General features: G+C 40.7%; 1 protein-coding gene across 1 annotated transcript in view; it reads right to left on the bottom strand.

Moving 5' to 3' along the window:
* Window positions 1–26,157, bottom strand: part of cdh13 (cadherin 13, H-cadherin (heart)) — a 460,534-nt gene that overhangs the window by 336,979 nt on the left and 97,398 nt on the right. Inside the window, exon 2 of the mRNA XM_049574962.1 lies at window positions 3,443–3,563. Within this exon, the coding sequence (XP_049430919.1) occupies window positions 3,443–3,563 (121 nt within the window). The remainder of the gene's footprint in view (window positions 1–3,442; window positions 3,564–26,157) is intronic.

Genomic DNA, 26,157 nt, shown 5'->3' with positions numbered 1-26,157 from the left:
CAAACATCTCTTACACCTGAATAAACTCAACTCCTTGGTGAAAAAGCAATTTCCAATCTTTTCTATTAAGCCTTTTATATTTTGAAATTAATTTCCGCTTTGTTCACAATGGTTTTTCAAATTGAGCTGTAGGCCGTAGGCATGCGGGGTTAATTGTGCAGCACTTCAATCTAGCAGTGCAGATGTACAGATTTTTGTGAGTTTTTTTTTTGTGTGTAATCCTTTAAATCACATACAGATATTTGGATGAAAGTGATTTTACACGAGAAAAACATTGATGGTTTCAGGAGCAAAAGTAGAAGTGGATAAATGGTTAACCTCAAATGAGGTCAGTTTTACTGATTAAAAGATGACACCATCGACACAGTGCGGTCAAATCATGTCATTTAGCAGGGTTGGAGAACCATTTCTATTAAAGACTGTGTAAGGTACATGAGCCATCTATGGATGAAAACATTTACACTGTCTGAAATTATGAGTTATCTGAGGTCAGGCTGAAAAAGAGAGATCTTGACCTACCCTCTTCCATTTGCTCTTACATTTCTATTTTCACATGCATTTATTTTTCATGTAAGCAGTGATCAGTTAAGTAAAAGGAGAAGTGGAGTGAATGGGGGACAAACAAAACAGGGAGACAAGTGGTGAAACCACGAGCCAGAGAAAGGAAATTTTCAATAGTAGTGATGTAGTGACAAACACAACAGGAGGAGCACCAAGAGTGGGGAAAACCAGAGAAAGACTGAACGTTTGCACACTGTATGTGTATGAGTTTCCCCGATATGGCCATTAGACAAGATGGATGTCCTTGAACCCGGGTCTGCGCCAACAGGTATCTCTCGCTGACAGACCGCCCCTCCACTGGTAATTACACAGGGAGGTCTACAGCAGGTGGCACAGGGCTGAGCGGAATTTACATAAATCTGCATGTGTCACTGGGCCTGGCTGCAGCCTCTGGCACTCAGTATGAATCACGCTCACACTCAGTAGACAATTTGTTCAAATTTAACAAAAATGGATGGAAGGTAGAAGAGTATCAACACTAACATACATATTGGTGAATGCACTCAATTGTTTGCTCTGATAAATGGCTTTCCCTTTCACTCTTCCTAAAAAATCACACAGGCTGTAAACAGTGCGCAAAAACAGACATGTACACATACTGTTATATCACTGTGATCACTGTTACGAAGCTAACACACTTGCAATTGATCCATCCAGCCAAGTACTATAGAGCAGTCACTGACATCATCATGAATTGCACTCCTTTAACTTGAATGCTAACATCATGTGCCTTATTTGTTTCCTTTGTGCATATTTCTCCTGTGTTGATTTTCATCATGCCCTTATTGTTTTTTGGCATGCTGTTCAGCTTCAGTACCTGCTGAGGCATTGTTTGTGCAAGTGCTCTGAATTTTTAAGAGACACTTAAAATGATCAAAAACCATATAGCAGCTCTGTTGTGCAATTTTGTACAGCTATAAATCAAAAACAACACAACGCACTTCACAACATGCAAGCAAGTTTTCATCCACGTGTGTATCTTGAAAATCCGCTCTGAGCACGACATACATTCATGTTGGTAGTGTATGTGCATATGTGTGTAAGTGTACGTGTGTGAGCACTGGCATGCCTATGCCTCTGTCCATAACTTGTGAGCAGTGGGACCCCCCATGGTGAGAGGTGTTTCTGCTGACAGGAGCATATTCAAGGTAATAGAACCACTCTGTCGTCCCAGAGCAGAGCACTAAAGCAGAACTGAGTTCTGTCTCCTACTACACGCGCCACTGAACCTCCAGATGACAAAATGCCTCACTGGCTGACCGAATCAAACACACACAAAAAAAGCCGAAAAAGAAGATTGAAGAAGAAAACGCTCAGATTTGTCATATTTTGCTGTCTAGATAGGAAATTATGTATTTTCAGTTTGGAAAAGCTGTCTGTCAGAGGAGTACCACTTAAAAAGGGTTGTGCCATACAAGAATACCTCTACAAGCGCTGTATGACAGTCCAGCCATAAAAGTAAATGTGTTGCTCTTGTGTATAGAGATACAGCACATTATGTGCATGTCGCTGAAGCAGGTAATGATACTCCACCAATGTAGCCTCGTAATGCGGAGAGCAACACAGTGGGATGATGAAATAAATAAAGAAGTGGCTGAATAATGAGAGTGGAATGAAAACAAGTTCCACAATAAATGACAGACTGCATTAACAAACTATAAATTATTCCCGTTTGAATTTACATATTTCCATTGTATTTCATCATATTGTTCACATACAACAACAACTCAGTGAAAAAATGAATGAATTATTGAGCAAATGAACTGGTGAAAAACTTCCTCCTTCTTGTAGTGAAACCACCGATAGCTGGCTGCACCCTGTCGATCTCTGTGGAGAGACGTGCCGGCAGCCATAACTCACAGCCCCAGCGGAGCAGACTGCTAGCCAGCAGACATTATTGCTGATCTCTGTGGAGACGGAGTGGAGCTGTGCAGATAGGCATTGCCGGAGGGTCCCAGAGGAGCAGGCTGGACCAATAAGTTGTGGCAGCAGTATGGAGTTGAGATTGGACTTTTGTGGACTGAGTTTTGCAATGTAGGAGTCTATGGGGAGTGTGACTGGGCGCTGCGTTGACAAAAGGGTGACGAGGCTGCCTCCCGACTGGCTCAGAGACAGAACTGAGCCTCCGCAACAGCGACCGCTTCATGCTGAACCCCTGTGACCTTCCCCTCAACTCCCTCTCAAATCTTTAATGTTTTGATTCTAGACCTGCTGAGATCAAACACACATTTCTGCATAAAAAAGAAAACACAACTCCGAGGCTTTTGGGGACTGAGTTCTCTAGAAGGCTACGTTGACTCGAGCATGGTAACTGGTGTACTGGGACTGAAAAGCTCCAGCAAAATAGTCGCAAGGCAAACACACACACAACACACGCACGCTTAACTGAGCAGCCCAAAGCTGTCTTCAGGGAAGGAACAAAAGAAGCGGGGAAAAAATGAGGACTTTTGTAAATATCATCCAATCAAGGAGAATAATTCATTTGCAGACACAAATTATGTTGCTGTTGTTGTTGTTGTCTTTGTGGTGGGAAGACACAAACAGTTCTATCTCCGCTTTGTAACAAGAATTCACATGAATTCTAATGAATGTGACGAACAACACAACACACACACACACACACACACACAATCACCTTGACCTGGAGGGAGCTTGGCTTTTCTCCGCTCAGCTCCACTGGATATGCTGCTATTCAAATCCTCAGGAGCCAGGCAGACAGACTGAGGGGTTTAAATGTGTTTGTGTGTCTGCACACCCACATGCAGATTTGTGTGGTGGAATGGCAGAATTTAAGTGAGAGGGAACAACACAGCTTCCAAACATCAAAGCAAAGCAGAAAAGGTTAGATTCCAAAGAGTTTGCTCTGTCCGTTTTCACTGACCTTGTAGGAGTGCCTGACCCTTCTGGAAAACTCTGCTGTACGCCACCTGGTAGTGTTTGACCTGGAAGCCAGGTATACAGCCCTCGTGGCCTCCATCCTCTTGGCCACCCACGCGGGCAACCTGCAACACATAGAACAAAGGACAGTTCAAATCAATACACATGAACACATGGTCTCTGTGCAGATAAACCTGACATGCATAGGTAAGGGGGATAGAATAAGTAAAAAAACATGTTTTCCTTTGAAAGACCTAATCCGGATTAATCCAAAATAAACAACATAAGGCTGGAACAGATATGTCAATATGCAACAACAAAGAGAAAAATCAATAATTCTACTAGCAAAAAGTATTATCAACCATTAGAAGAGGACTCGGCTGATTTAGCATGGCACTTTTTTTAAAGGATAAAAAAAAATCAATGCAGCAGAACCACAGATATTGTGTTTTTTATTCCATGAATTCTTCTCCGACATCCATCTTTACTTACACACAAACATGTGACTTAAAACAAATAAATAAAAGCTTCAGAGTCTAAGACTGACACTTCGGTATTTAGCCCCTTAATTTTGTTTGGTGATGGATGGATCAGGCTACCACTGATGTTAAACAAAAGACAACTACGATTTAATTCAGGTTAGATTCAGCAAACATGAGTTCAGTAGCTTCTCCTTTTTCTTGCGCACTGTGTGAAGGGAAGGTCAGGATGTCATTTGACTCTTATTTACAATTTTACAATTCAAATTAAAACAGACTGCGCAACTGCGCAGCACTGTCTTCCTTGACTTTTCATTGACCCATTTTCTCTACAAATTACATTTATTCAACTAAAAAAAAACATGCAGTGAAAAAAGGCACTTTAACCCCTTTCTGAAAAACAAAGGGTGGGCGTTCCCATGGAAACAGACTGTAAAGTGTTGTGCCTCAAGTGATTCTCAGAAAGAGCCCAAATATTCTCTCAGTAGGAGCAGATACACAGCGGAGCAAAAATAACAGGTCAGGTTGTATGTTGATATGTAATGCATTAATTCAAAGATATGTTCCTCATGCTGTTTCTCTCAGATTGATTTTTATTTACTATTTCCCATCGAATGATTTTAAACAGTGACCCATTTATAAATGCAGCTGAGTTTAGTCTGTGATTGTAAATAATGTAACAAGTCACATTATAAAGAGTGCTTTTACAGGTAAAGAGGAATAAAACTCATTACAGATTTAATTCACGTTATTCGTGTTCACCTACACATTTACAGTACAGGGCTTTCTAAAAACTCTGGGGTTAGAGGTTAAACTGGCAAAGATAGAAAAGATGACTGCATGCACTGTGGTACATTCACAAGATGATCTGCAATACATTACATTTTCATGAAATGTAAAGCTTACAAAGCTTGTCAGACTAAGTTCAGGTCAAATATATTTTCAAAGTTGTCAGCTAAAATTCCAGGCTGAAACTTTGGCCCTCTGCACTAAAAAGTTTAATAGTACATATGGTATAATATAAGTTACAATTACCTGACATGTGGGCATGAGAGAGCATGTGGTCACAACGTACATGTTAGTTTTTAGCTAAGCAAGGTAATAGCATTACTGCTATCAATCGCAAAACCAACTTCAAGTTTTGATTCTCATTATGTGTGCGACCTTGCCTTATTTTGCCTTAAAGGAGCAGTATGCAGCTTTCAGAGCATGTCTATGATTCATTCTGAGCCAGGACTGCCTGCACACGGCTCGCAACAGCTAGCACTTAACAGTGCTAACAGAGCAAACAGTGCTAATGACGGCAAGAGTCCTGACAGAGCTAACAGACTTAACATGGGGGTGAAATGAAAGGTGGGCATTACACAACATTATGTCACCACAGGTCGAGATGTCATTCACAGCAGGAAATGGCGTATACTCATTTAAACATGCACGTACATCTACGACTACAAAGAAGGAGAGTCTTGGATTATGACACACACAGAGTGTTTAATTGTCTACTCTGGACACTAGTTGTTTGCATCTATCCTGAATGTCATATACAGAATCTTTAAAGAATACCTATTGTAGTCTTGTCTGCTAAGCTAGAAAACTCAGACTGTGTGCGTACCAAAAACAGCCCTGTGTTACAGACACTAAAATACTGCACAGTGGTTTCTTATGTTATGAGTATTATGATATAGCGTTATGCTATATCTTTGGAGGTTTTCACAGTAAGAATCATGTGATCTTTATTGAGATGATCACCAGGTAAACATTGTTCACATCACAAAGTACTCTATCAGGTATGTGCATTTGCAAGAATCTGATTGGCCAATACAGCACCTTGTCAAATGATATCACAAGGTTGGCACCTCATTGAGAGGCTGGACCTTTTAGGTTGGCAATAAGGTAGATAGCGTCAGTCCATCGTGAAGCACTGAAGCACATCTTTGAAGGACAATTTGAGGTTTTGTGTGTAGTAACCCTTTTTCCCTTCACCTTTTTCACATTAGGAAAAGAGGGAGTGCTTTATCTTGAATGACAAGCGTCGCTGCGTTGATCCTGTTTATGGTGAGGCCAATGTGAACGGCTTTGCCTTTACACAAGCCTCGTGACTGCTAGCACTGGCTGGAGTAATGATACAGAGGCTTCTGAGCAGTGTGTTCCTCATAGTCAGAAGCTGTGCTCATGTTATCAGAGAAGTGGGGTCAGGAGTTAGGTGACCTTACACTGAACTTTGGCACCATACTATTCAGAAAACCACTTTAGAAGCAAAATGCTTGTGTTGTAAAAACTGTTAGACATGCTACAGATACTGCAGGTCTAAAGAACAGAGAATGTTTATGATTTTAGCGCATCCAACAAATTAATTTCTGGAAACACTCCAATCCCTACAGCATGCAGGTAAGCTTAGCAATGTGTGCTGAGGAATGACTGATGAAACACTGTAAGGAAGGAAAGAGTTAGGAGGCGAAGGGACCCGCTGATCATTAACATGCCACCAACATTATGAAAAGGTTCCCATATTTGATTGAAATAACACTGGACAAGGCCGCCATAGAGAGAAGAAAGGAAGAGGAGATGACAAGATAGGCAGGATTTAATACCTTCGTGGGTTCAGTGGTCACTGACGCTATCACATTGCTCTGTTGCTGCTCTCTAGTGATTGTGTAAAATATCATGTCATTATGTTCAAATGTTGCATTTTGATCTGACAAGTCTGCACCTACAATTAAACACTGCTTTTGCATAAATTCACATTGACCAGTTCAGGAAATTGCTGGATTAGCCTCACACAGTAGGTGCTGTAATTAGACACACCATACAGTATGGCATACGTGATGCGAATGTGCCAAACCGAGCCATCTGTCACTGGCTTCAACCGGTGACATCCCAACTGCTCATCCGCACATCTCTTGACCCCTCCTCCAGCAACTCCCCCAGAGATATCAAGAAAGCTTTGATGAGGAAAATAATAATTGGATGCTGTCTGTCACAGAGTTATAATATATAGCACACGTACATATTCTCCTCATAAAGAAGGAGATGAAGAAGTTTCATTTTCATTCAGATAAGAGGAAATAATATTTCAAAAGAATTGTACTAAGATCAATATGGGACTCATCAGTTACACACAGTGCCAAGCGTTTCTCATCCTGGTTCACAAGAGCTGTGCAAAAATCCTTCAAAACTCTTTTGTGTTTCAGTGCAGGACAGAATACTGAAGGGAGATTTTGCATGGGCCCATTCATGACATTTATCATTAAATGGTAACTGTCATTATATATATCCAAGTTAACAACTAAATAACTTTGACTTATGGCTCTTCTGCGTTATTTTATTAGGAACTGATGAAACCTTTAACATTTCCAGAGTTAATGGAAAAAAAATCAAAATGACAGATAAAATGAAATGTATCTTTGGGTTTGGATTGACAGTTATATGACACATTGTGTAAGTTACAAGATGTTTAAACAGCAGCATCTAAGGCTGTCTGTGGAGATCTGTCTGTGTGATGAACAAGCTTTGGCAGACGTTCAGCCATAGAGGTCATTACATGTAATGTCCCTGCAAAGTAATCACTGCACCCAGGGGACTTGGTGCTTTTCCTGCAGGTGTCAAAATGGTAATTCAGTTCTATCACATTGTTTCCTGACATGGCGGGATACAAAGCTTGTTGGTCCATAAACTCCGTTGAGTTGACTGAAGGGCCAGAGGCCTGTCGGCGTGGCAAGGGTACATGGGACGCACATGCAAATATGGAGAGAGACATTATCTGCACACACACATACACACACGGGTGGATACCTGCAAACACACCACGCACTACACACATCTCTCAGCAGGACGCAACAACATGAACACCCATTTTAATGTCCATTAAGGGGGAAATATTACAATCCAGCCCCAGTGACTCACAGTAGGGCAGCGAAAGCATTAAGGCAACGCAATGCTAATGACAATGTTGTTAGCAAAGGGGACTATTATTGTGGGCAATATTCTCCATCACAAAACCATTTAAGAGTGTACCAGACATGTGAAGGTCATACCATTCAAGCCCAGCAGAATGAACTGAAGCACTTTATCAACAATGTCCATCTTTTTTTTACCGCTCTGAAAAAATCCCTTTTACACAAGAAAAATTAATTAAAATGTAATCTCAAAGCACGGAGAGATACGTTGTGTGTGCATTGTTTTACAGAAGGAGATCTGTATCAGGACTTTCTTCGAGCTTTTGTAGTTGTGTCTTTGTGCATGTGTGTCTGTGCACTTGTCTTGTTTTCATGCCTGGACTGCAAACCACATAAAAGCATCTGATTCATATATGTGTTTAAGCTTGTCGGCTGTTTTATGTATAGCGGGATTTAAGTTATCAGCACATGAAGATTAGTGTGCAATGAATGCAAACAGCCACATCTGTTTCTAGATGAACAGACAGTGCCCACAGGGCCTGATTCACAGTTTGACTTTTAAGACTATCTGTGATGAACATGTGAATTAAAGTTTGTGAAAGTTTCATGTCAACAGAGATCATATTTGTGCATATAATATCCTTGTCAGGTGGATTTTTTCATCTTCCAGTGCCCTTGGCCAATGAGTCAAAAGTTAATTTCGGACACTGGGTGGTGTAGTATAGAAAAGCAAGAAAGTCCATGTTGGTTGGAAGGGATTTAGTGGCAGAGGGGAATCACACAAACAGAACTTTCACCCAGGAGACCAGGGTTTGTGTCCCATGTTAAACCAAAAGTCAGCATTGACTTACTTCAACCATACCATGATATCTTACTCGAAACCTTACCATGTCATTTTTGTTCCTAAACCCTACAAAGGTGAAAGTAAAACCTAACAAAACTGCATTTAATAGGCTGATAACAGACTTTGAATCTAATAGCTGGTGTGGCAGACACCCTCTCACCCATATCTGTGAGGCTAAAACCACAGATAGCAGCCATTTAATGGCCTGATACCACTAGAAGCAAGTGGATTTTAATTTAGTCCTGCAATAACAATTTATTTTTTTGGCCACATGGGGGCAACAAAAACAAGTTGACATATCATCATCTTTTAAGATGATATGGCATATTAGCAAACAGTTACATATTCACAGCTCTAGCAGTTACAGCAACATTAGCATTCATTATGAGTCATGTTTCTGGCCACCTGGTGAATGTAAATCCAATATTTCACTCTCCTGTTAGCTGTTTCTGGTCTCTAGTTACAAAGAACCTAGGAAGCACATTACAAACTTACAAATGAATTTATGAACACCTGGTGCAACCCAGTCCTGTTGTAGACACTTAAAAAGATATCAGTCACTCCAAACAAGGAGTTGCCTTAGAGCAGCTCCTAATTCATCCCGGTGGTTTCTTCTGCTTTGTGGATTCGTGGATTAATTCTACATGCAGTAGCTGTATGTTCTGTCAGCTTATCTCTTCAAAGTATACATTATGTTACATCCTGGTGACATGTGTTGGCTGCTGGGTTCTGTTCTGTTATTCCAGTTGGGGGCTGGGTTGTACTTCCTGCTAAATCAAGTGTGTTGCCTTGATAAATATGGAGAGAACCACTAAATGCACCACACAGCCAACTTTAATGGCTTTCATTTTGTGATAAGAGGTTTCCTGACTATATTGAACAAAAGGTGCATAATGAATTTAAGGTAATGTGGTCCAGACAAAAAAGACCATGGCCTAATTCCCCATTAGAAAAATGGGAACAAAGGCTTTGAATCTCAACATAGAAATGCTTTCTGAGAATCCTCGGTGCAGACAGTGATCAGGAACAGGACTGCCAGCTGTACGCCAACACACACACGACAGAAAAACAATGTGTGTCGGACACAATTCACCTCTTCCTGAACTTGAAAATATGTTTTCTCCTGAGGGGTCTAATGAGAGACATTAATTGATTTCTGTGTGTTTCGGCTTCAGTATCTTGCCTGTTTGATGTCTCTGTGAAGGCATCATTGTTCTGCAGTGATTGGCTCGGTGTCACTTTGCCAGAGCAGAGCGCAACATAGAGGGATTACTATGGTCCAGTCTAGGGGAAACAAAGAGCCCTGGTTGCATGAAAACAATCTATCCGGCAGGAACAATTATCATGCTCGAGCAATGCTGGACCCGCAGAAAATTGTGTATTGTGTACTGGCTTAATGAGATGATCGACACAGAGCCAAAAAGATAAATAAATCTGTAAGCGTTTAGCAGGATGTGTGGACAAAGTGAGAGAAAGCATTGAGGCAAACTGCAAAGAGGCCGGTAATCCAGAGGGTAAGTGTCGGAGAGCAGGATAATTTCAGTCTGGACCGTTTGAATCCAATACAGTCAGACAAAGATAAACTTACAGTGCACATGTTCACCTGGCATCTTATTTCCATTTTAGTGTATTTACATGATTATGATTTACCCAAAATGATACATATATAATTCTGCAAAAAAAAAAAAACTAGCATAATGCAACAGTTACAATAAGATAAGACAACCTTTGGTATACTTTACGTTTGTTCTGCCAGCATTTTAGTATGCATGTTTTAGTATTTACTCTGCCATTTATCAGTTACTTTTAGTTAGCTATCTTAACCATTTATTATCCAATACTTTTAGATAACCTATTAACAATTTATTCATTTCTTTAACTATCTTACCCTTACTTTTACGTAATTATTTTAATCATTTATCCGTTATTTTTAGTTGACCTTTTAGACATTTATTCATTACTTACCATTTTTTTTTACCATTAATCAATTAACTATCATTTATCAATTGCATTTAGTGAACTATCCAACCTGGTCTCATTGCAAAGTTGTCAAATACTAGCGCTTGGGCAGTGACTTCTGCCATCAGACACCAATGAAAAAAGCCATCCTTTCATGTTGGCATGAACGTCAGGGGGAAACCACAACGACATAAGTCAGAGTAAGGCGGTTAGGGGCAGTGGTGGATGGGTCCAACAACCACTGACTTTAACCCAGGAGGCCGGTGTTTGCTTCCAGTGCAAATGTATTATTAAACCCTATTTTTTTGTTTGTTTGTTTGTTTGTTTTTTTCTAAACCTAACTTGCGCATTTGTTGCCTAAATGTAACCACATGCGTGAGTAGGCTAAACATAACCATGGTCAATTCATGGTGTTGTACTGACGTAGTACGTTTATTTTGAAAGAGACGCATGCAAACAGTAAAATTCCTGTTTCAGTGGAAGTGTATTTCGAAAACACACAATGCATGTAACAGGCTAAAGTTGACAGGGCATCCCAGAGCGTCAACAACAAGGTACACCCTGTTCTAACACCCAGGGTACCTTGCATAATATATTGACTTTGGAAATCCATGGCCAAGTGTCGATATGCGACACGGTTAAAGCACAAATGTGTTGATCTATTCATTACTTTTAGTTAGTTATCTTAATCATTTATCTATTACTTTTATGTAACTTCTTCAACCGTTTATCCATTGCTTTCATTAACTATCCATATCATATATTAATGACCTGTACTGTAGCTATTTCTGGCATTCGTACATTACTTTTTGTTATGTATCATTGATCCATTAGCCTACTTTAAGCGACAGTACATCTTTCAAACGCATATCCATTCCTTCAAGCTATTTGCCTGGATCCAGACTTTTAAATCCACCCACTCCACAGAGTTTGAGTTGACTGATGAAGCTGACAACCAGTGAGCACCACAGATGGGACTGTCGCCGTTGTCAAGTGCTATCAAGTGGTGCACCACAGCCAATGAATAGTACTAACACAATGACGATAGACAAGAAAGACACTGTTATTGAGGCTGTTGTAGATCAACACGTCTTCTCAATATTGGCCAATGTTGTAGTTTGTTTTACTTTGCTCTGCTCCACTCTTAAAACCCCAGGAAGACAGGCATCAATCAAATGATGTTAGATTCAGATGGATACATGGGTTTCTGGTGATTGGTTTGGAAAATCAAATCCCCCTTCCCCACGGCAATGGTTTAGAGTGGACTCAATGCCAGACTGAAGATGGAAATGGAGTATAATGAGTTGACAATCCTGTCTGAAATGAGGCAAGCTAACTATTTCAATATCCATTTCTTTCAGCTAACTTTTCCACACCCCTGTTCAATTGCTTACTAGTTTTCACACACACCTTATCCTAACATTGTTCAGGTGTTACAGCTGACTCAGTATGTGTATGTACATATATTTTATAAAACTGTAATCTATCTATTTTATTGAATGAATTGAGGGAATACGCAATCTTTCCACATGCCCCCTGGCAACTGCTGAAGTATCCCCTACAGTGCATATACCCTTCATTAGGAGTTGTAGACCTAGAAAACAATACAGCAATATTCTGTTGAAATACAGAGGGAAAATAAAGAAAAACAGAAATGAAAGGTGCCCTGAAGGAGGGAGAAAAAGACATGAGGGTTGGTTTCACGAGGATCAGCTTGCATGGGGAAGAAAAAAATACAGCTATCTACTGACAACCACTTGGAGGGCAGGTCTCTAGGTTTATGTTAGCTCTCTAAGTGCAGCCAAGGAATGCTCAATCAGGGAAAAAGATCCATACACTTCACCTCCACTTCAGCCTTTAGATAATGTCTTCCCACTATAAGGTCCAGCCCCAGCAATAAAGTGAAAAGTGCAAGAAAAAAAAGATATTAAAAGAGCATTGTTGAACTCAATTATTTGGATAAAATATAGACTACTGTCATCACAATGTCAGTGCTTTGGCAGCACTACTTAAAACGAGAGAGGCAGATGGGTAGAGAGCATTTCTAAGTGGCCTCAGGTAGTTGTTGTTGCTGTTGTAGCAATGTCGGTCAAATCATTTTCTTGTGGGAGGAGCAGTAACGGGTCAGCTCATCGCGTGAGAGTTTGACATCTGATTCAGTTCAAGTGTGAAGGACCAGTCAGGTGATTAAGGCAACGACTTGGCAGAGCACACAGTAAATGTCACCTCTGGTGGAAATCGATACCGCCTCAAGAATCCACAGTGCATCTGACATATAGAGATGGAGAGGGCCACTATGCCTGATATTTGCTGAAGAGGGGAGAGGCTGAGAGAGAGGCTGTGGTACCTCTTGGAAGTGATGTGTGAGTATGTGCACGTCCGGTATGCGTATGTGTGAATCAACTCCATCCGACACTGGGAGAAAGATGAAAGGTAGATTGAAAAAGGCAAAGGAAAAAGAGAGAAAACACATTTCTGTCAGAGTCTGTGTCTTCCATGCATTCTAATGTCTTTATTATTTAGATTTATTTCACTGTTCTTTTTTATAGAGCAGTACATGGCAAATAGCTGCCCACAGAATCCAAACATTGGACAGTCCATCTATTTGGATTTACTTTGTAAGTGTAGTCTCTTTGTGTCTGCTTAGCCTGCAGCTGTCTCTCTTTTTCAATTACCAGTACAGTGTTATTTAAACAAAGAAAATTGTAATGTACAGAGGATATGTCAGTAATTTGTTACAAACTGTTTTCTACAGAGCTGAATATGAATCACTATGACCTTTATACCTACTCTAGTGGTCCAGGTAATGTAGATTAGCCCTGCTGTATAGCTATTTGCTGCATTCTGGTGTGTTCCTCTGTAAATGTTTTAAGTTTTATTAGTGAATATTGGTCTCTCTGAGTGTGTACATATACTGTATGTGTGTGTCAGTGTGTTTGCCTGCACATCTGTATGTATGTATTCTTCAATGATGCAGCAAGTCAGCCAACATGTGCATCACAGCTTTTGTCAGTGTGCTTGGGTGTGCGGATTTGCATGTCTCTGCGTCTCTGCATGCATGCTGGATAGTTTGCCGGCGATCCAGCCAGTCAGCCTGCCAGTAGCCTGACATTTCATCCAGCCACTGTCTCTCCTTCCCCCACACTACATTTCCTTCCCGCACCCCCCCTCCTCAGTCTTGCATTGCCTCTGTCTCCATCAAGGTAAATGTCAGTGCACACACCTCAGTATAGATCTGGCCGACCCAGCCAGGCCTGGCTACATCCATAGGCCAAGATGAAGCCAGAACGCCAGAGGAGAGAGAGAGAATCAATCAGGCTGGGCCTCAGACACCTGCAGCTGGCAGGTTAGCCAGGCATGGAGCACCTGAGTCATGAAACCATCTGGTTCCCGGCCCGGGCTGCCGAACCCTGGCCGCACCTGCTGGGCCTGTAAAACAACACTGGAGCAGTAAACACACAGCAACGCCGTGGAGGAGGAACAACCGAGCGACAAGAGAGCAAAAGCATCTTTGCTGCTGGTGGGTGGTTGTTGTCACTGTGTGAATGCCACATTCAGAAAGTAATAAAGGAGAAAGCTAAGGAACAAGGAGAAAGGCAGAGGCAGACAAACAGTTTTATAAACATAGAGAAATAAGGGATGCGGAGGCAGACATACAGGAAGAAGACAGTATATTTGAGTGGGCTAATGCATACAAAAGTACGGTAAGTACTGTGAAAAATTGCATTCAGTGCCAAGCCATTGTTAAACTGGAGTCATTGAAAGTACAGTGACTCAAAGCTTATGTAAAGGACAACCACTGCGATGAGTTGGATGACTGGTGAAATGATGCTTAAGTATTTACCAAATGTGACATTAGAGTCTACCAAACAAATCTCACTCAAGGTTTAGCATAGGTTTGGACAGAGGGTTCTATTTCTGATTCCATTGTGTATGAATTTACCAGGTATACATGAAATCTCTGCAGGACTGGTTGTTTGTTTTACTATTAATCTGGCTGGGGAAACACTGCTATAATTTTGTTGCATGGGATACAAAACCTAATTCAGGAAGCTCCCTCCCTAAGGTGGTTGTAAGTGAGCTGAATTCAAAGTCATGCTGCTGCTGCTGTACAAACAGCAGTTGGCATGGGAATTCAGGTGAGGTCACGACCAACTTATTCTTCTGTAAAGTCAGTTTTACTCAGTATCCTGAAATGTAGGTTGAGATTTGGTACAGGGACAGCATTAGTTAGGAGTTTAACTGAGCTGGTGAACCCTGCCCAAGTACCCATTAGTACCCTAAAGGAGCCCCATCCACATCTTCATGAATAAAACATATCTTTTGTAGATTCATGGCACATGGAGGTTGTATTAGGTTGTATTCAAGTTTTTAGTTCTGAGAAATAAACAAGTCTGTAATTAATTCAGTCAATAGATCCTTAAACAAAACGAAACAGAAAGCAAAGCTGGTGAATAAAAAAAAATGTTTCCCAATGAGTGCAAGAACAGTGGGGCCGCAGAAAAATGCATGAGCCTGAAACCAAGTGTGTATTTACCAAACTATTTCTATTCATAGATCCCAGACTTTGAGCCGAGCTGAGCAAACAGGGTGCACACATCTCCCTGGCACATTAAAAACCCCTGCCTGTTGGAGAGCAGGGGACAACAGCGAACTGGCCCTGTGACTCATTCAAAGCATCTGAAGAGCTTCCTGGCACTGGCTACCACATAATGAGGACTTCTCTCACACCACAATAACACTGATTTGACTTTGAAACTTTTAGCGTTATGTTTTTATTTGAGCAGGAAGGTCCCTCTGCAATGCAAATCCAACATCCCTGGGGGTTGTGTAGAGTTGCGTGGTAAGTGAGCTGGCGTAACCCTGACAGTATCATTTCCTCACCGTCAGTCTGCTCAAATCCCTTTTCTAGTTGGCAAGCTTGTCAATACTTCCACCTCACACAACTCTCACTTCACTGCACAGGAACGGGGAGAGAGGTGTGAAGTGAGGGACTGAAAAACAACAAGAGCGTCAGCTGCAGGCACCAGCTGCTATCCAGCAGAATTCATTTGAATGCACTTTATTTCATCCCTGTTGGGATTTGGTGTGTCAATCTGAGCACGTTTGGTTTTATCTAGATGGCATGTTCATTCACCTTGAAAGCGGTGTTTTGTCTAATAGCCACAACAAGTAAACTTGAAAAAGAGTGTTTTCATAAATATACCAGTGACTTTCTGCAGTCTTTGTTCAAGTTTGTGGTGTCTAAACAATAGGCACCGCAAAGTTTCCCCAATGAGCCCCATGGCTATGGCAGAGACAGATGGAAACCCGATGCAACGCCACAGGCTGCTGAAGCTTAAATGGTGCCACATTGACAGGGAGGTTACACCTTTTCAGGTGTTGTCAGTAGAAGCCAACTTTAGAATGGTGATGCTATCACAGTTTGCTCCCAAAGACAGCAAACTGCAATACAATTCAAGTTTGAATGTCTCTAATCAGAGGCTCGCTACTAAACACAAGCCTATCAGAGGCTGGCATCAGTCGGTGATGCACTGGGGTGAACGAGAAGCGATGAAGAATAGGACAAGTGTTTGGACGTACATTTGTGAAGCCTGTGTTATCACTCAGCCTGTGTCTGCAGCTATTGTTGGGCGGCTGGTGGGCTGCACACACATATTGGTGGGGGTGGTCGTTAGAAGTAAAGGATTGAGGTATGTGTTTGTTTCTCCTCAAGGTTTATCTGTTGTTATCAGCCTACCTTTCTCCTCTCTAGCTGACCTCCATTCATCAAAAGTAACAGGCTGCTGCTGATACTCTCTCTTCAAACACTCCTCCCTCCACCTTGAACTGACCTGCACCAAAACCTTCCCCTCTTCTGTTTTCTCCTCGTTTCTGGGCCAAAGCAAGATTCCAGCTCTTATCTCTTTCCCAATGTCCTTCCTTACACTTCCTATTGAAACACAGTTTACCCTCCCTTTCCCGTCTTACACTAACTCTTTTTACTCCTCCGTTTCCTCCTGCTGCTTGTTTTGCTGATATCATTCATCCTCTTTCCATCACTACATTAATAAAATTCATGTCATGTCTGCGAGTTCCCACTCTTACATAACCTGTATATGTGTATGATTCAGTTATACAGCTTATTAATCATGCCTATTTCCAACAGCCCAGTAAGGTTAATCAACACCTCAATTAAAACTTGTTTTGATTACAATCCACTGGAAGAAGCCGAGCCAATCAGCACACCATCCACGTGTGGACTATGTTTGAAAGACAATAGGCAAAAATATTTTTCATATTCTTATCCTGAACTTCTCTCACTTTTTTTCTGAGGCACGAATATTCCAGACTGCATTTACTGGTAACACTTTACTTTAACCCTAGTGCAACAGACGATGTTCCCTCCAACAGAGAACTGCAAAAGCAAGCTGTCATTTCCAAACAACTACTGAACTTGACAACTTGTCAAAAAATTCATAAAATCTAGAATAAGGGAAGTTGTTGATATGCTGTATAGTGAACAGAATATTAACTTGTATTATGTTTAGTTTTATTTATTTGAATTTTAGTATACTAATCAAGGAAGTTCGACAGTGGCTTGATGGCGCCACTGTCCGCGCACATGTGACGGTGACAACGAGTGTGTCGGCTTCGTCGAGTGTACCAATTGCAGCACGATGCTGGTATCTGACAGCAAAAAGACAGGGACCTCGACACTCAAGAGGCACATGATGAAGGCTTGCCATGGAAAGGAAGATGAGAGTCAGCCTTCAATGTCCACGTTCGTATCCTTAAAAAAATGTCGGGTTTAAACCGGGCTCGGGTTGATAATTACAGGTAAAGGGACATGCCAGGCCGGTCATGACAGAACATGCACAGGCTCAGGTGGGGTCGGGCTAGATATTTTGGGCCTAATCTAAACTCTAGTTACCGTCTTGTCTGAAAAGTGCCTTAAAGCTGCATTCTTTCTAATGACCAGCAGGTGGCAACTGGTTGCAAAAAGATATGTGAATGTGCAAGTCAGTTATACAAGTCTAGGAGAAAATGACCCTAGTTATTACTTAAGTGAACATTTTCTTAATGAGTCACTAATTCAAGTCCACCTCAACACAGCTTAATATCCATTTGTAAATTATGATCGCAGAGTAAGATAGGCAATAAAGCAAGATAAGCTGTAGAGCTACCCTGTGATTGACATGTTGCTGCCACGGTGGCGTCCTCAGGTTTTCAGTCAGATCCACCCCTGGCTCCTCCAAAACTTCACCCTCTCATCCAAACAATGTTGGCTCTAAATAGGCTCTAAATCACAAGATGTCAACAGCTAATGACTGGTTCACACTACGCGATATCAGCCTGATTATAGCCCGGCACAGCGATGTACAGTGACGGCATGGATCGTGAACGACAATGAGTGCCGTAAGCGGTAATCCATCGTTTCAAGCCTCACGATGTTCCAACAGAAAGTCTAGCATGTTTGATTTTCTTTTTGTCATTCAAGACTGCTCCCGTCACAGCCATCACTTTGACCTATAGGAACACACAGATAATTGATGTGGACCATCGTGTAGTCTGTCATGTCTGTCGGCTGAGTCACGGCAAGATTTTATGGCGCCACAATTGCGTAATCCGACATTGTGACTGTCAGAACGGATAGAAATGTCGTGTAGTGTGAACCAGGCATAAAGTGCTGAACTTGAGGCTTCAAAATGGTGATCAACAAAGCAGTGGGTGAAGTTATGATGACTACGCCAACTCTTTTACACAGTCTATGATATATTTGTCAATAGAAAAAGATCACATACATAATGTCATAGTCATCAGGTCATTAGAGGTTGTCACACAACTATAAACACAAGCATTTAATGAGCTGATAATGGCCCTAGCAGGCCCCTTCCAACCCATATCTACAATGCTGATAACCACTGATAATGCCCATTTAATACAGTCATAACATTCAAAGCTGGTGCTTGTACAACAGGTCTGGACCACTCATTATAATAAGGTATGCACTGGATCAAAGCTAAGTCTGCTCAAGTTATTTTGGACTCTCTTCCACCATTTCAAACACAATGATAACTGAGGGGTGCTTTGAAATATCGCCAGCATCAATGAGAACGCCCTGAGTCAGCCTTTAATAAAGTAACCAAACTGACACTACAAAAGGACATTATGCAGTATGCAAATTAATGCCTCTCATTATACCCCTCTCCCTAGTTCTTCTGTGTTCTACATTTTAGCTCTTCATTTGTGTGCCTCACTCTCTTCACCCTTGTCATTCACTCTCTTTGTCCAAAAATCACTCACTCCATTACTTTCTGGCACTGACGGGGGGACAGCCATAAGTTCACATTCCTCGCACACGCTGGAAAGTTGATGGGATTTCATTACAAAAGCATTTAAGTTATACTTCCCCCCATAATGCATCTTTTGTATACCTGACCAAATTATATCATATTGCTCGAGCTCGAGGCTCAGCTGTAAGTGGTGTATTTAGAATAGAGTTTGAGTGGGCTAATGCATACAAAGAGTATTGAGATATGTTATGCTCCAGGAGTTTTTCTGGATGATTTTATTCTTTATTTTCCTACCATGGAAACTTTTCGCAAGCCTAGTTGGTGCACAAATAGATTTTGGAATCACTTCAAGTAAATGGACTTACTTTGCATTATCTTGTTTGCATCTGTTACAGGATGCAAAATCATTACATTGCAATCAATATTTGCCCAAAATGTTTCACTATTTCATGCAAATAATTTTCTTCATTGTAAAAAAATGCATACTGCATAGATTCCCTGAGAAAAGTATGTTTAAATAGGCAGAAATGCTGTTTTAGGATGCCAAAAAATACAAACAAATAAATAAAAATCTCCCTGCACTTGAGGGATTTCATCTCATCTACATTTTCCTGGTAGACTTAATAAACACTGAACATTTAGACATTCTAAAGGATTGTATCAGGGAGACTTTTGTTTCCTCTCCCTTATCTTTCCAACAAAAAAAGCAAAGAAACAATCGAGTCTAATTATCAGCAGCAAACAGGAAAGCGCTCAAGAAGCAGTGGTACACGTCATGCTTCATAGAACAGATATGAAAAAGACAAACAATTGAAGTGTTAGTGTAGACATATCCAGAAGGGATTTATGTATACTTTTCTATTTTCAGCCTTTGGAGCACAACAAAGCTCAAACACAAGCTGTATCTATAAAGCTGAGTTTGTCCAATAATCTTCTGAAAAATAAATTCAAAGACTTTGGGCCTCATAAGTCTGCAAGAATGGACATTGTGCTTTCACAAAGTCAATTTTAAAACATTTCCCAGACACAGTGGTGGAATTAGATTCATTTGATGGAACGTCAGAGGGGAGCTCCTAACCTGATTTAAGGAGGTATAGGAAAGTACATTTTCAAATTCAGCCGTACATCCAATCCCATTTTGATCCTGACAAAAGTACACTATAAATTGGGAATCATATTCCAGGCTGCTTCCCAGCTGTGGGCTCACACTCAGCTCTGATGCAGAAGTGGATAGATTATTCTCAAGCAGGCAGCGCTGTCTGGCCCCATTGCCCTTGGAAGACATAAAACAATATGGATAAATATGCTATGCAAGGTCTCATGCTGCTCTGTTTGCCACTGCAGCTGAGTGACTCCAGTATCACTCAATTGGGGAGATAAAGATATCTGACTCAGGGGACACCAAAGCATTGCTGCATTTTCTTTTATATCAGCTGCCAATTTGAGCCTGTAAATTGAGTTTTTACATTTACAGTGAATATAAAAGGTAAACAGGTTGACCGGAATATCAAAGACAGAAGAAGGTTTGTTCATGGACCGACTGGAGAGCTCATTAAACCTTATCTGATCTTACAACAAGCAAGTTTCTAAAGAGTTTCTTTTTTACAGTATGTTGGTGTGTCGCTGGCTGTGGCATCTAAACGCTTGTGCAGTGTGAGCTTTGATGAAGTGACCTGATGCCGAAGGTCATCTATACCTGCCTTAGATAGGACAGCTGCATCGTTATAGACCCTCAGCGCAGCTCTCCATCACAACCCTGTCCCTCAGTGCTAATCCCTCTCTCCCTCTATCTGTCTTTTTGCTCTTCTTGTAACTAGCAGACAACAGGACAGGAGGGAGAGGCGGCACCATCAGTCCTCTCCGGCCGCTGCTCTTGATCACACAGATGGCAGGTATTGTCACAGCCCTGTAGCCACTGATCCCACCCCTACTCACAAGCAAAGGTGGTTTTTCTCCTCTCTCACTCTGTCATTCCTGCCTTTCATCTAACAAGCACTTAAGTGATTTGATCCCTTTGACTACATTGCCCTCAAACAAGTGATCTGGTTTTGACTGGGCGAAGGGAAGTACAACAGCATATTAGGGACATTTTTGATAAAAAATAAATGGAGCTGGGATAGGGGGAGAATATTCTAATAAAAGACTCAGAATTTCTGAGATTTAAGTCGTATATTTCTGAGAGAAAATGTGGATATTCTCTGAGATTATACAGTTATGTATTCATTTATTTTTTTTTAATTCAAGGAACCACATGCTTCACTTTCTAAGTTTGGATCGACCTCATCACACCACAGAAACTGCCATGGTTGCACTTTATATTTTATGGTACGCTGCACTAAAAAGAACTCATAAGCCGTAATTTGTATCAGTTAGATATTTAAGTTAAAATACTTATGGGTTGTTGTTTTTTTTTCAATTTATATACAGCTGTGTAAACCCCCCTCTACCCACTTCCTCCTTGTTGTTGCTCTCTTGGAATTATTAGGTGTGAGAACCCCCGGGGAATTCTTTTTTCCCGAACACCCTGAAAGGTAGGAAACACCTAAAGGTAGGCTTGTACATGACACAGATAGATTTCAATTCACTATTTACATCAGCATAAGTGTGCATCTTACATTATACCCCTCAATTAATAAATATTTTCCTTCTATTGAGTCATAAATCAATGCACATTATTTGCTTGTCCACAGATGAATGAACAACGAGGTGAAACAGCTCAGTGTCCCCCGCCCAGACTCAAGATAACCGTAATACATGATTAATAAATACATATGTTAAAATACCATGTGTTTATGTAACCAGTGTATTAATTTGCACAAATCTGTGCATCAATGAGCCATTTTCATACTTTTCACTATTAACTAGAGATCTAGTAACAGTGACTTGTCTTATACCAGTACAACTTTAATGTGTATATGTGATTTCATCACCATTTTCTGACTCTTTTTTTTTCATGATTTTGTGATTTCAGATTTTTTTCTTGCAAGTTTATGACTTTATAATCTCAGAGAATAGTGAGTTTGTTTCCATCATTATTTTTTTTCAGGATTTCAGCACTTTAATTTATTAAACTCTAATTTATTTCATTTATTTATTCTGTTTTTCATGGGACTTCTGCTATAGATTTTTAGACAACCAAGCTCAAGTGCAGATAACCATGATGACATCACCAGGGTTTTTGAAAAATTTGACAGTTGTCTCGAGAGTTACAGAGGACATTATGCAACTGTTACTACAGGAGGAGTAGCCCTCCTCATGCCTAGTAAACTGACCTTCATGTGTAAAATCAGTGAAGAGCCCCTTTAAAGATAAGTAGACAGAAACACTTCATCACATCTGCTGGAATGAATTAAACACCAGAATCTGATCTTCAGTCTTCCAGAATCTCACCTAGTTGGTTAGGAGTTAAATATAACACTAACAAGGCATGAAGCGGCCGACTGGCAACATTAAGTAAGCAGCCACTACTTTTGATTCACCGGATGATCCCTCCACTTCAACAGCTGCAGCTTTTAATGAAGGCCTTCTTGGGCAATTTAGCCCCAAACTCCGTCATGTCTCTCATTTCTCATATCACGTCTCCTCTTTTACAAAATTATTAGCGTTTGATTATCAGTTTCCACTTTGGATAAGGGGCTGCAAAAACTGGCAAAACTGTTTAACAGATGTTTAGCGATGTACAAACAAATCATTTAAAATTCATGAGTAAAACGTGAGTTTGGTTGATTAAACATTTATTAACCCAATTAACACTTGGTAATGATATGCTGGCAAAATTATTCTTCACTTGTGGATCTGATATAAAATTTTAAGTATTACAAATGAATCCCTGCTGATTATTTTATGTTGATTAACTTATTCATGCTAATTATAATTATTGCATGAGTTTGCAATGGCTATGACTTTTAATCATTCCAGTGTATTAATTGTGATACAATATATGATACAGATGCTAAGACTCGAACCGTATTCTTCATACAGACAGAGTATTATCACGTAGGATTCTGATGCTTTACTGGCTAATGGATCCATTTTAGTCACTGTATTTGGTGTCACTAGGCTGCTCTAATTGCTTGTTAGTCCTTTCTCTCTCGTGTTATGACAATCTTTAATCAGATGGTGTAATGAATAAAAATATCCTTGCCACACAGCAAGGAGACTACCACAATATCTTTTTATGTTATGTTCCCTTTTGAATTCAGAAGCACTCAAGACCAATTAGGTATAGCACCAGACACGGCTGTACAGATGATTAGATTATGCAATTAGCCCTGAGGCAAAATGATGAAAATTATTCCACATGAAATGAAAAGAAACAGTCATTTCTGTCCGTGTATGTGGGCAAAAGAGTATGTATAAAAACACTTTGTTTGAACAAGTAATGTGATTTATATTCAGCATTAATACCACTTTACTAAGTGAAGTCAAATGACGCAATTTGGATTTTTCCAGTGCAGTTTATTATGAGGCAGGATGTATTTTTTGTAATTGAGACGCAGGAGTCAAGGTAACTGTGTGTATTCAAGAACTCTTGACACAAATTACTTTTATAATGCTGCAGCAACCACAGTGGCCCATATTTATCACCAGATGGACTTAAAAAAAGAATCTACAAATTTTCCAATATTGCTTTGTAGACAAGTTAAAACCTGACAAATCAAATTCTCCAAAGCATTTACAGAATGAACGTGTCCTCGGTTCTTTCCCCTTAAGTGGAGCCTGCGTACTCTGTCGAGTGTTTACAAAGTGGTCTCTAGATTCACTGCCAAAAGGTTCAGAGGTGGCACTTTCTAAATGTCCTCCATTTGCTACTTTTTAATGAATAATCCATAAGTGTTTGATTTAATGATAACTCATGAGCTTTTTAGAATTTGTCTTGTGCTGATGGCAGGCCTATGCCAATAAATATGACTGAGCATTAATAAATGCTGTAGTTCTCCTAACTGAGCTCCAACAAGAGAGGAGGGAAGCTTTCATGAGTGTCGCCCACTCATCTTCTAATTTGCCACTGAATAAGTTGTTGTGTTAACAAAGAATGATGAACGTACAACTCTTTAAATATTCATGTCCTACATAATATGCTCTATTACGTTATCCCTTGGTGCCGATGCACACAGCTGTACTGTACCGAGACTAAAAGTGTGTTGATGGGGAGCTCTCGTGCTCAGTTTCAGGTTCATTCTTGTATTTGGGGTGTCTACTAGGACATGTTTACATGCTTTAAAAAAAAAACACTTGCTTTTCCTCATACAGTCTGTGCTGGTACAAATATAGACTCACAAGTCAGTCTTTAGATGCTTTGCTTAACTAAAGACTGATGTCTTTCTCGCTGATTTTCTGTTAGATGGGCGGATACAATTTCAGAATTTAAAAAAACTCCCTACGTTGCAGAACCAATAGTAAATCCGCAGGGCAGTCCTTCGGTGGCTCGCTGAACTCTTGTGCTCATAAACATAGTCCAACTGAGTTAAAAGTTTTAACAGAGTCGCTGTAAGTCCTTCATTTCCACAATCTTGTGGACTGAACACACTTTTGATAAAACGGAGTTAAATCTCTCGTCATCCATTTTCAAGCGCACATTTCCAGGAGGGCGTGTCCTTTTAAAAAATGCAAGAGGCGTTTCTTTGTTACCGGCCGTTTTCTCCGGTGTGTTAAACACACTTTAGAAAGGGGTGTCCCCAGACTATCAGAAGGCGGAGATCTCTGATTGTCCGGTGGTGAGACTAGTACAAATATAATCACCAAGCACCTCCAGGACTGAAAAACGAAATCAACGCCGAAGTGCCAAAAACTGCAGTTCCTGTAATGGCCACTCAAGGCTGGCTCCAGAAGCCAGTCAATCCTCATACAACCCTACGTTAAAATACTCAACTTTACAGCAGAAATAAAGTTTACATCCTGGTACAAAAGCAATTTTGCCTCTTTAGCTAATCTTAACAATCATGACAACCGTACGGGAGGTGAATATTTTTGTAACTCACCTCTATACATTTTATTAAGGCTTAAAGTTTCGCATATTTAAGGGCAGGACCGCTTTGAGTGACAGGCTACTAGGCATCACTAAAGTCTGCGAGTCAGATCAACCCCTTGCTTCTCCATAGCTCCAGCCTCTCGTCCAAATATGGTCATTTCTGGCTCCAATCAGCCAAGATGGCAAAAGCTAAAATGTCGAACTTGAGGCTTCAAAATGACAGTCCACAAACCAATGGGTGATGTCAAGTTAGTTATGTCCGTCAGTTTATGGTATTCCACCTGTGTGTGAGCAGCAACGCTTTAGCGCCTGTTTCTTTAAGCCCCCCTCCTGACAGCCCAGTCCACGCTGTCAGCGTTTCTGGGTCTTCCACATCTCAATGTCTCTACACAGCCATTGCAGATGTGGAATTACTGTATTGGGGTAAAACGACACTTTCTACTGTGAAAAATCACCAGTAAAAGCCTCTTAACCCAAATCTTCACAATGTTGCAGCAGGAATATGATCTGAAATCGAGGCGAAATTAACAACATCAACAACCAAGATTACATTCTTCCCTGAAGTTAGCATGTAGTTGATTCTAAGATGCAGACCTCTCCAGACGCCTCTCTGTCAGCTCCACATAATTCATGCTAACCTGTGCTATTTAAGTTATTTACAAATATTAGCTGTACTTTCTGTGTTTATTATTGGACCACGATGATGACATAAATCATAAGACAGACATAAATCTGTGGTGGATTTAATCTGTAAAACAAGAGAAACAACTATATCGTAAGCAACAGTTAAATCATTCCACAATCATAAACCATGGATTACTAGAACCATCTAGGATGCCATAAACAAACACACTGCAGCTTACAAACTATTAATGCAATCTGGAAACATGGACAATTATAAAGCAGCAATCTACGATGTCAGAAGAGCAGTAAAAGAAGCAAAAGGGGACTACAGGAAGAAAGTAGAACTACAGTTCCAGGAAGATAATCCCAGACCTGTGCGTGTGTGTGTGTGTGGCAAGATCTAACGAATATGACAGATTTCAAGTCCAAATTCCCCACCCTTGTGAAGCGCTGATTTCTCCTTAGCAGGTAAGCTTAACCATTTCTATGTTTGCTTTGAGGCCAGTAGTCAGCAAGCAAAAACAGCTGAAGCAGAGGTTGATGGATTGGCGGGTGCACCTCTGACACCTGTCTCCCTTCCTGAGCATGATGTCAGGAGGGCTTTAAAGTGTGTGAACACCAAGAAAGCAGCAAGACCAGATGGCATAAGTGGGAGTGTCCTCCAACTATG

This window comes from Epinephelus fuscoguttatus, linkage group LG4 (genome assembly GCF_011397635.1).
Source record: "Epinephelus fuscoguttatus linkage group LG4, E.fuscoguttatus.final_Chr_v1".
NCBI lineage: Eukaryota > Metazoa > Chordata > Actinopteri > Perciformes > Serranidae > Epinephelus > Epinephelus fuscoguttatus.
This window is presented reverse-complemented; position numbering and strand designations above follow the sequence as displayed.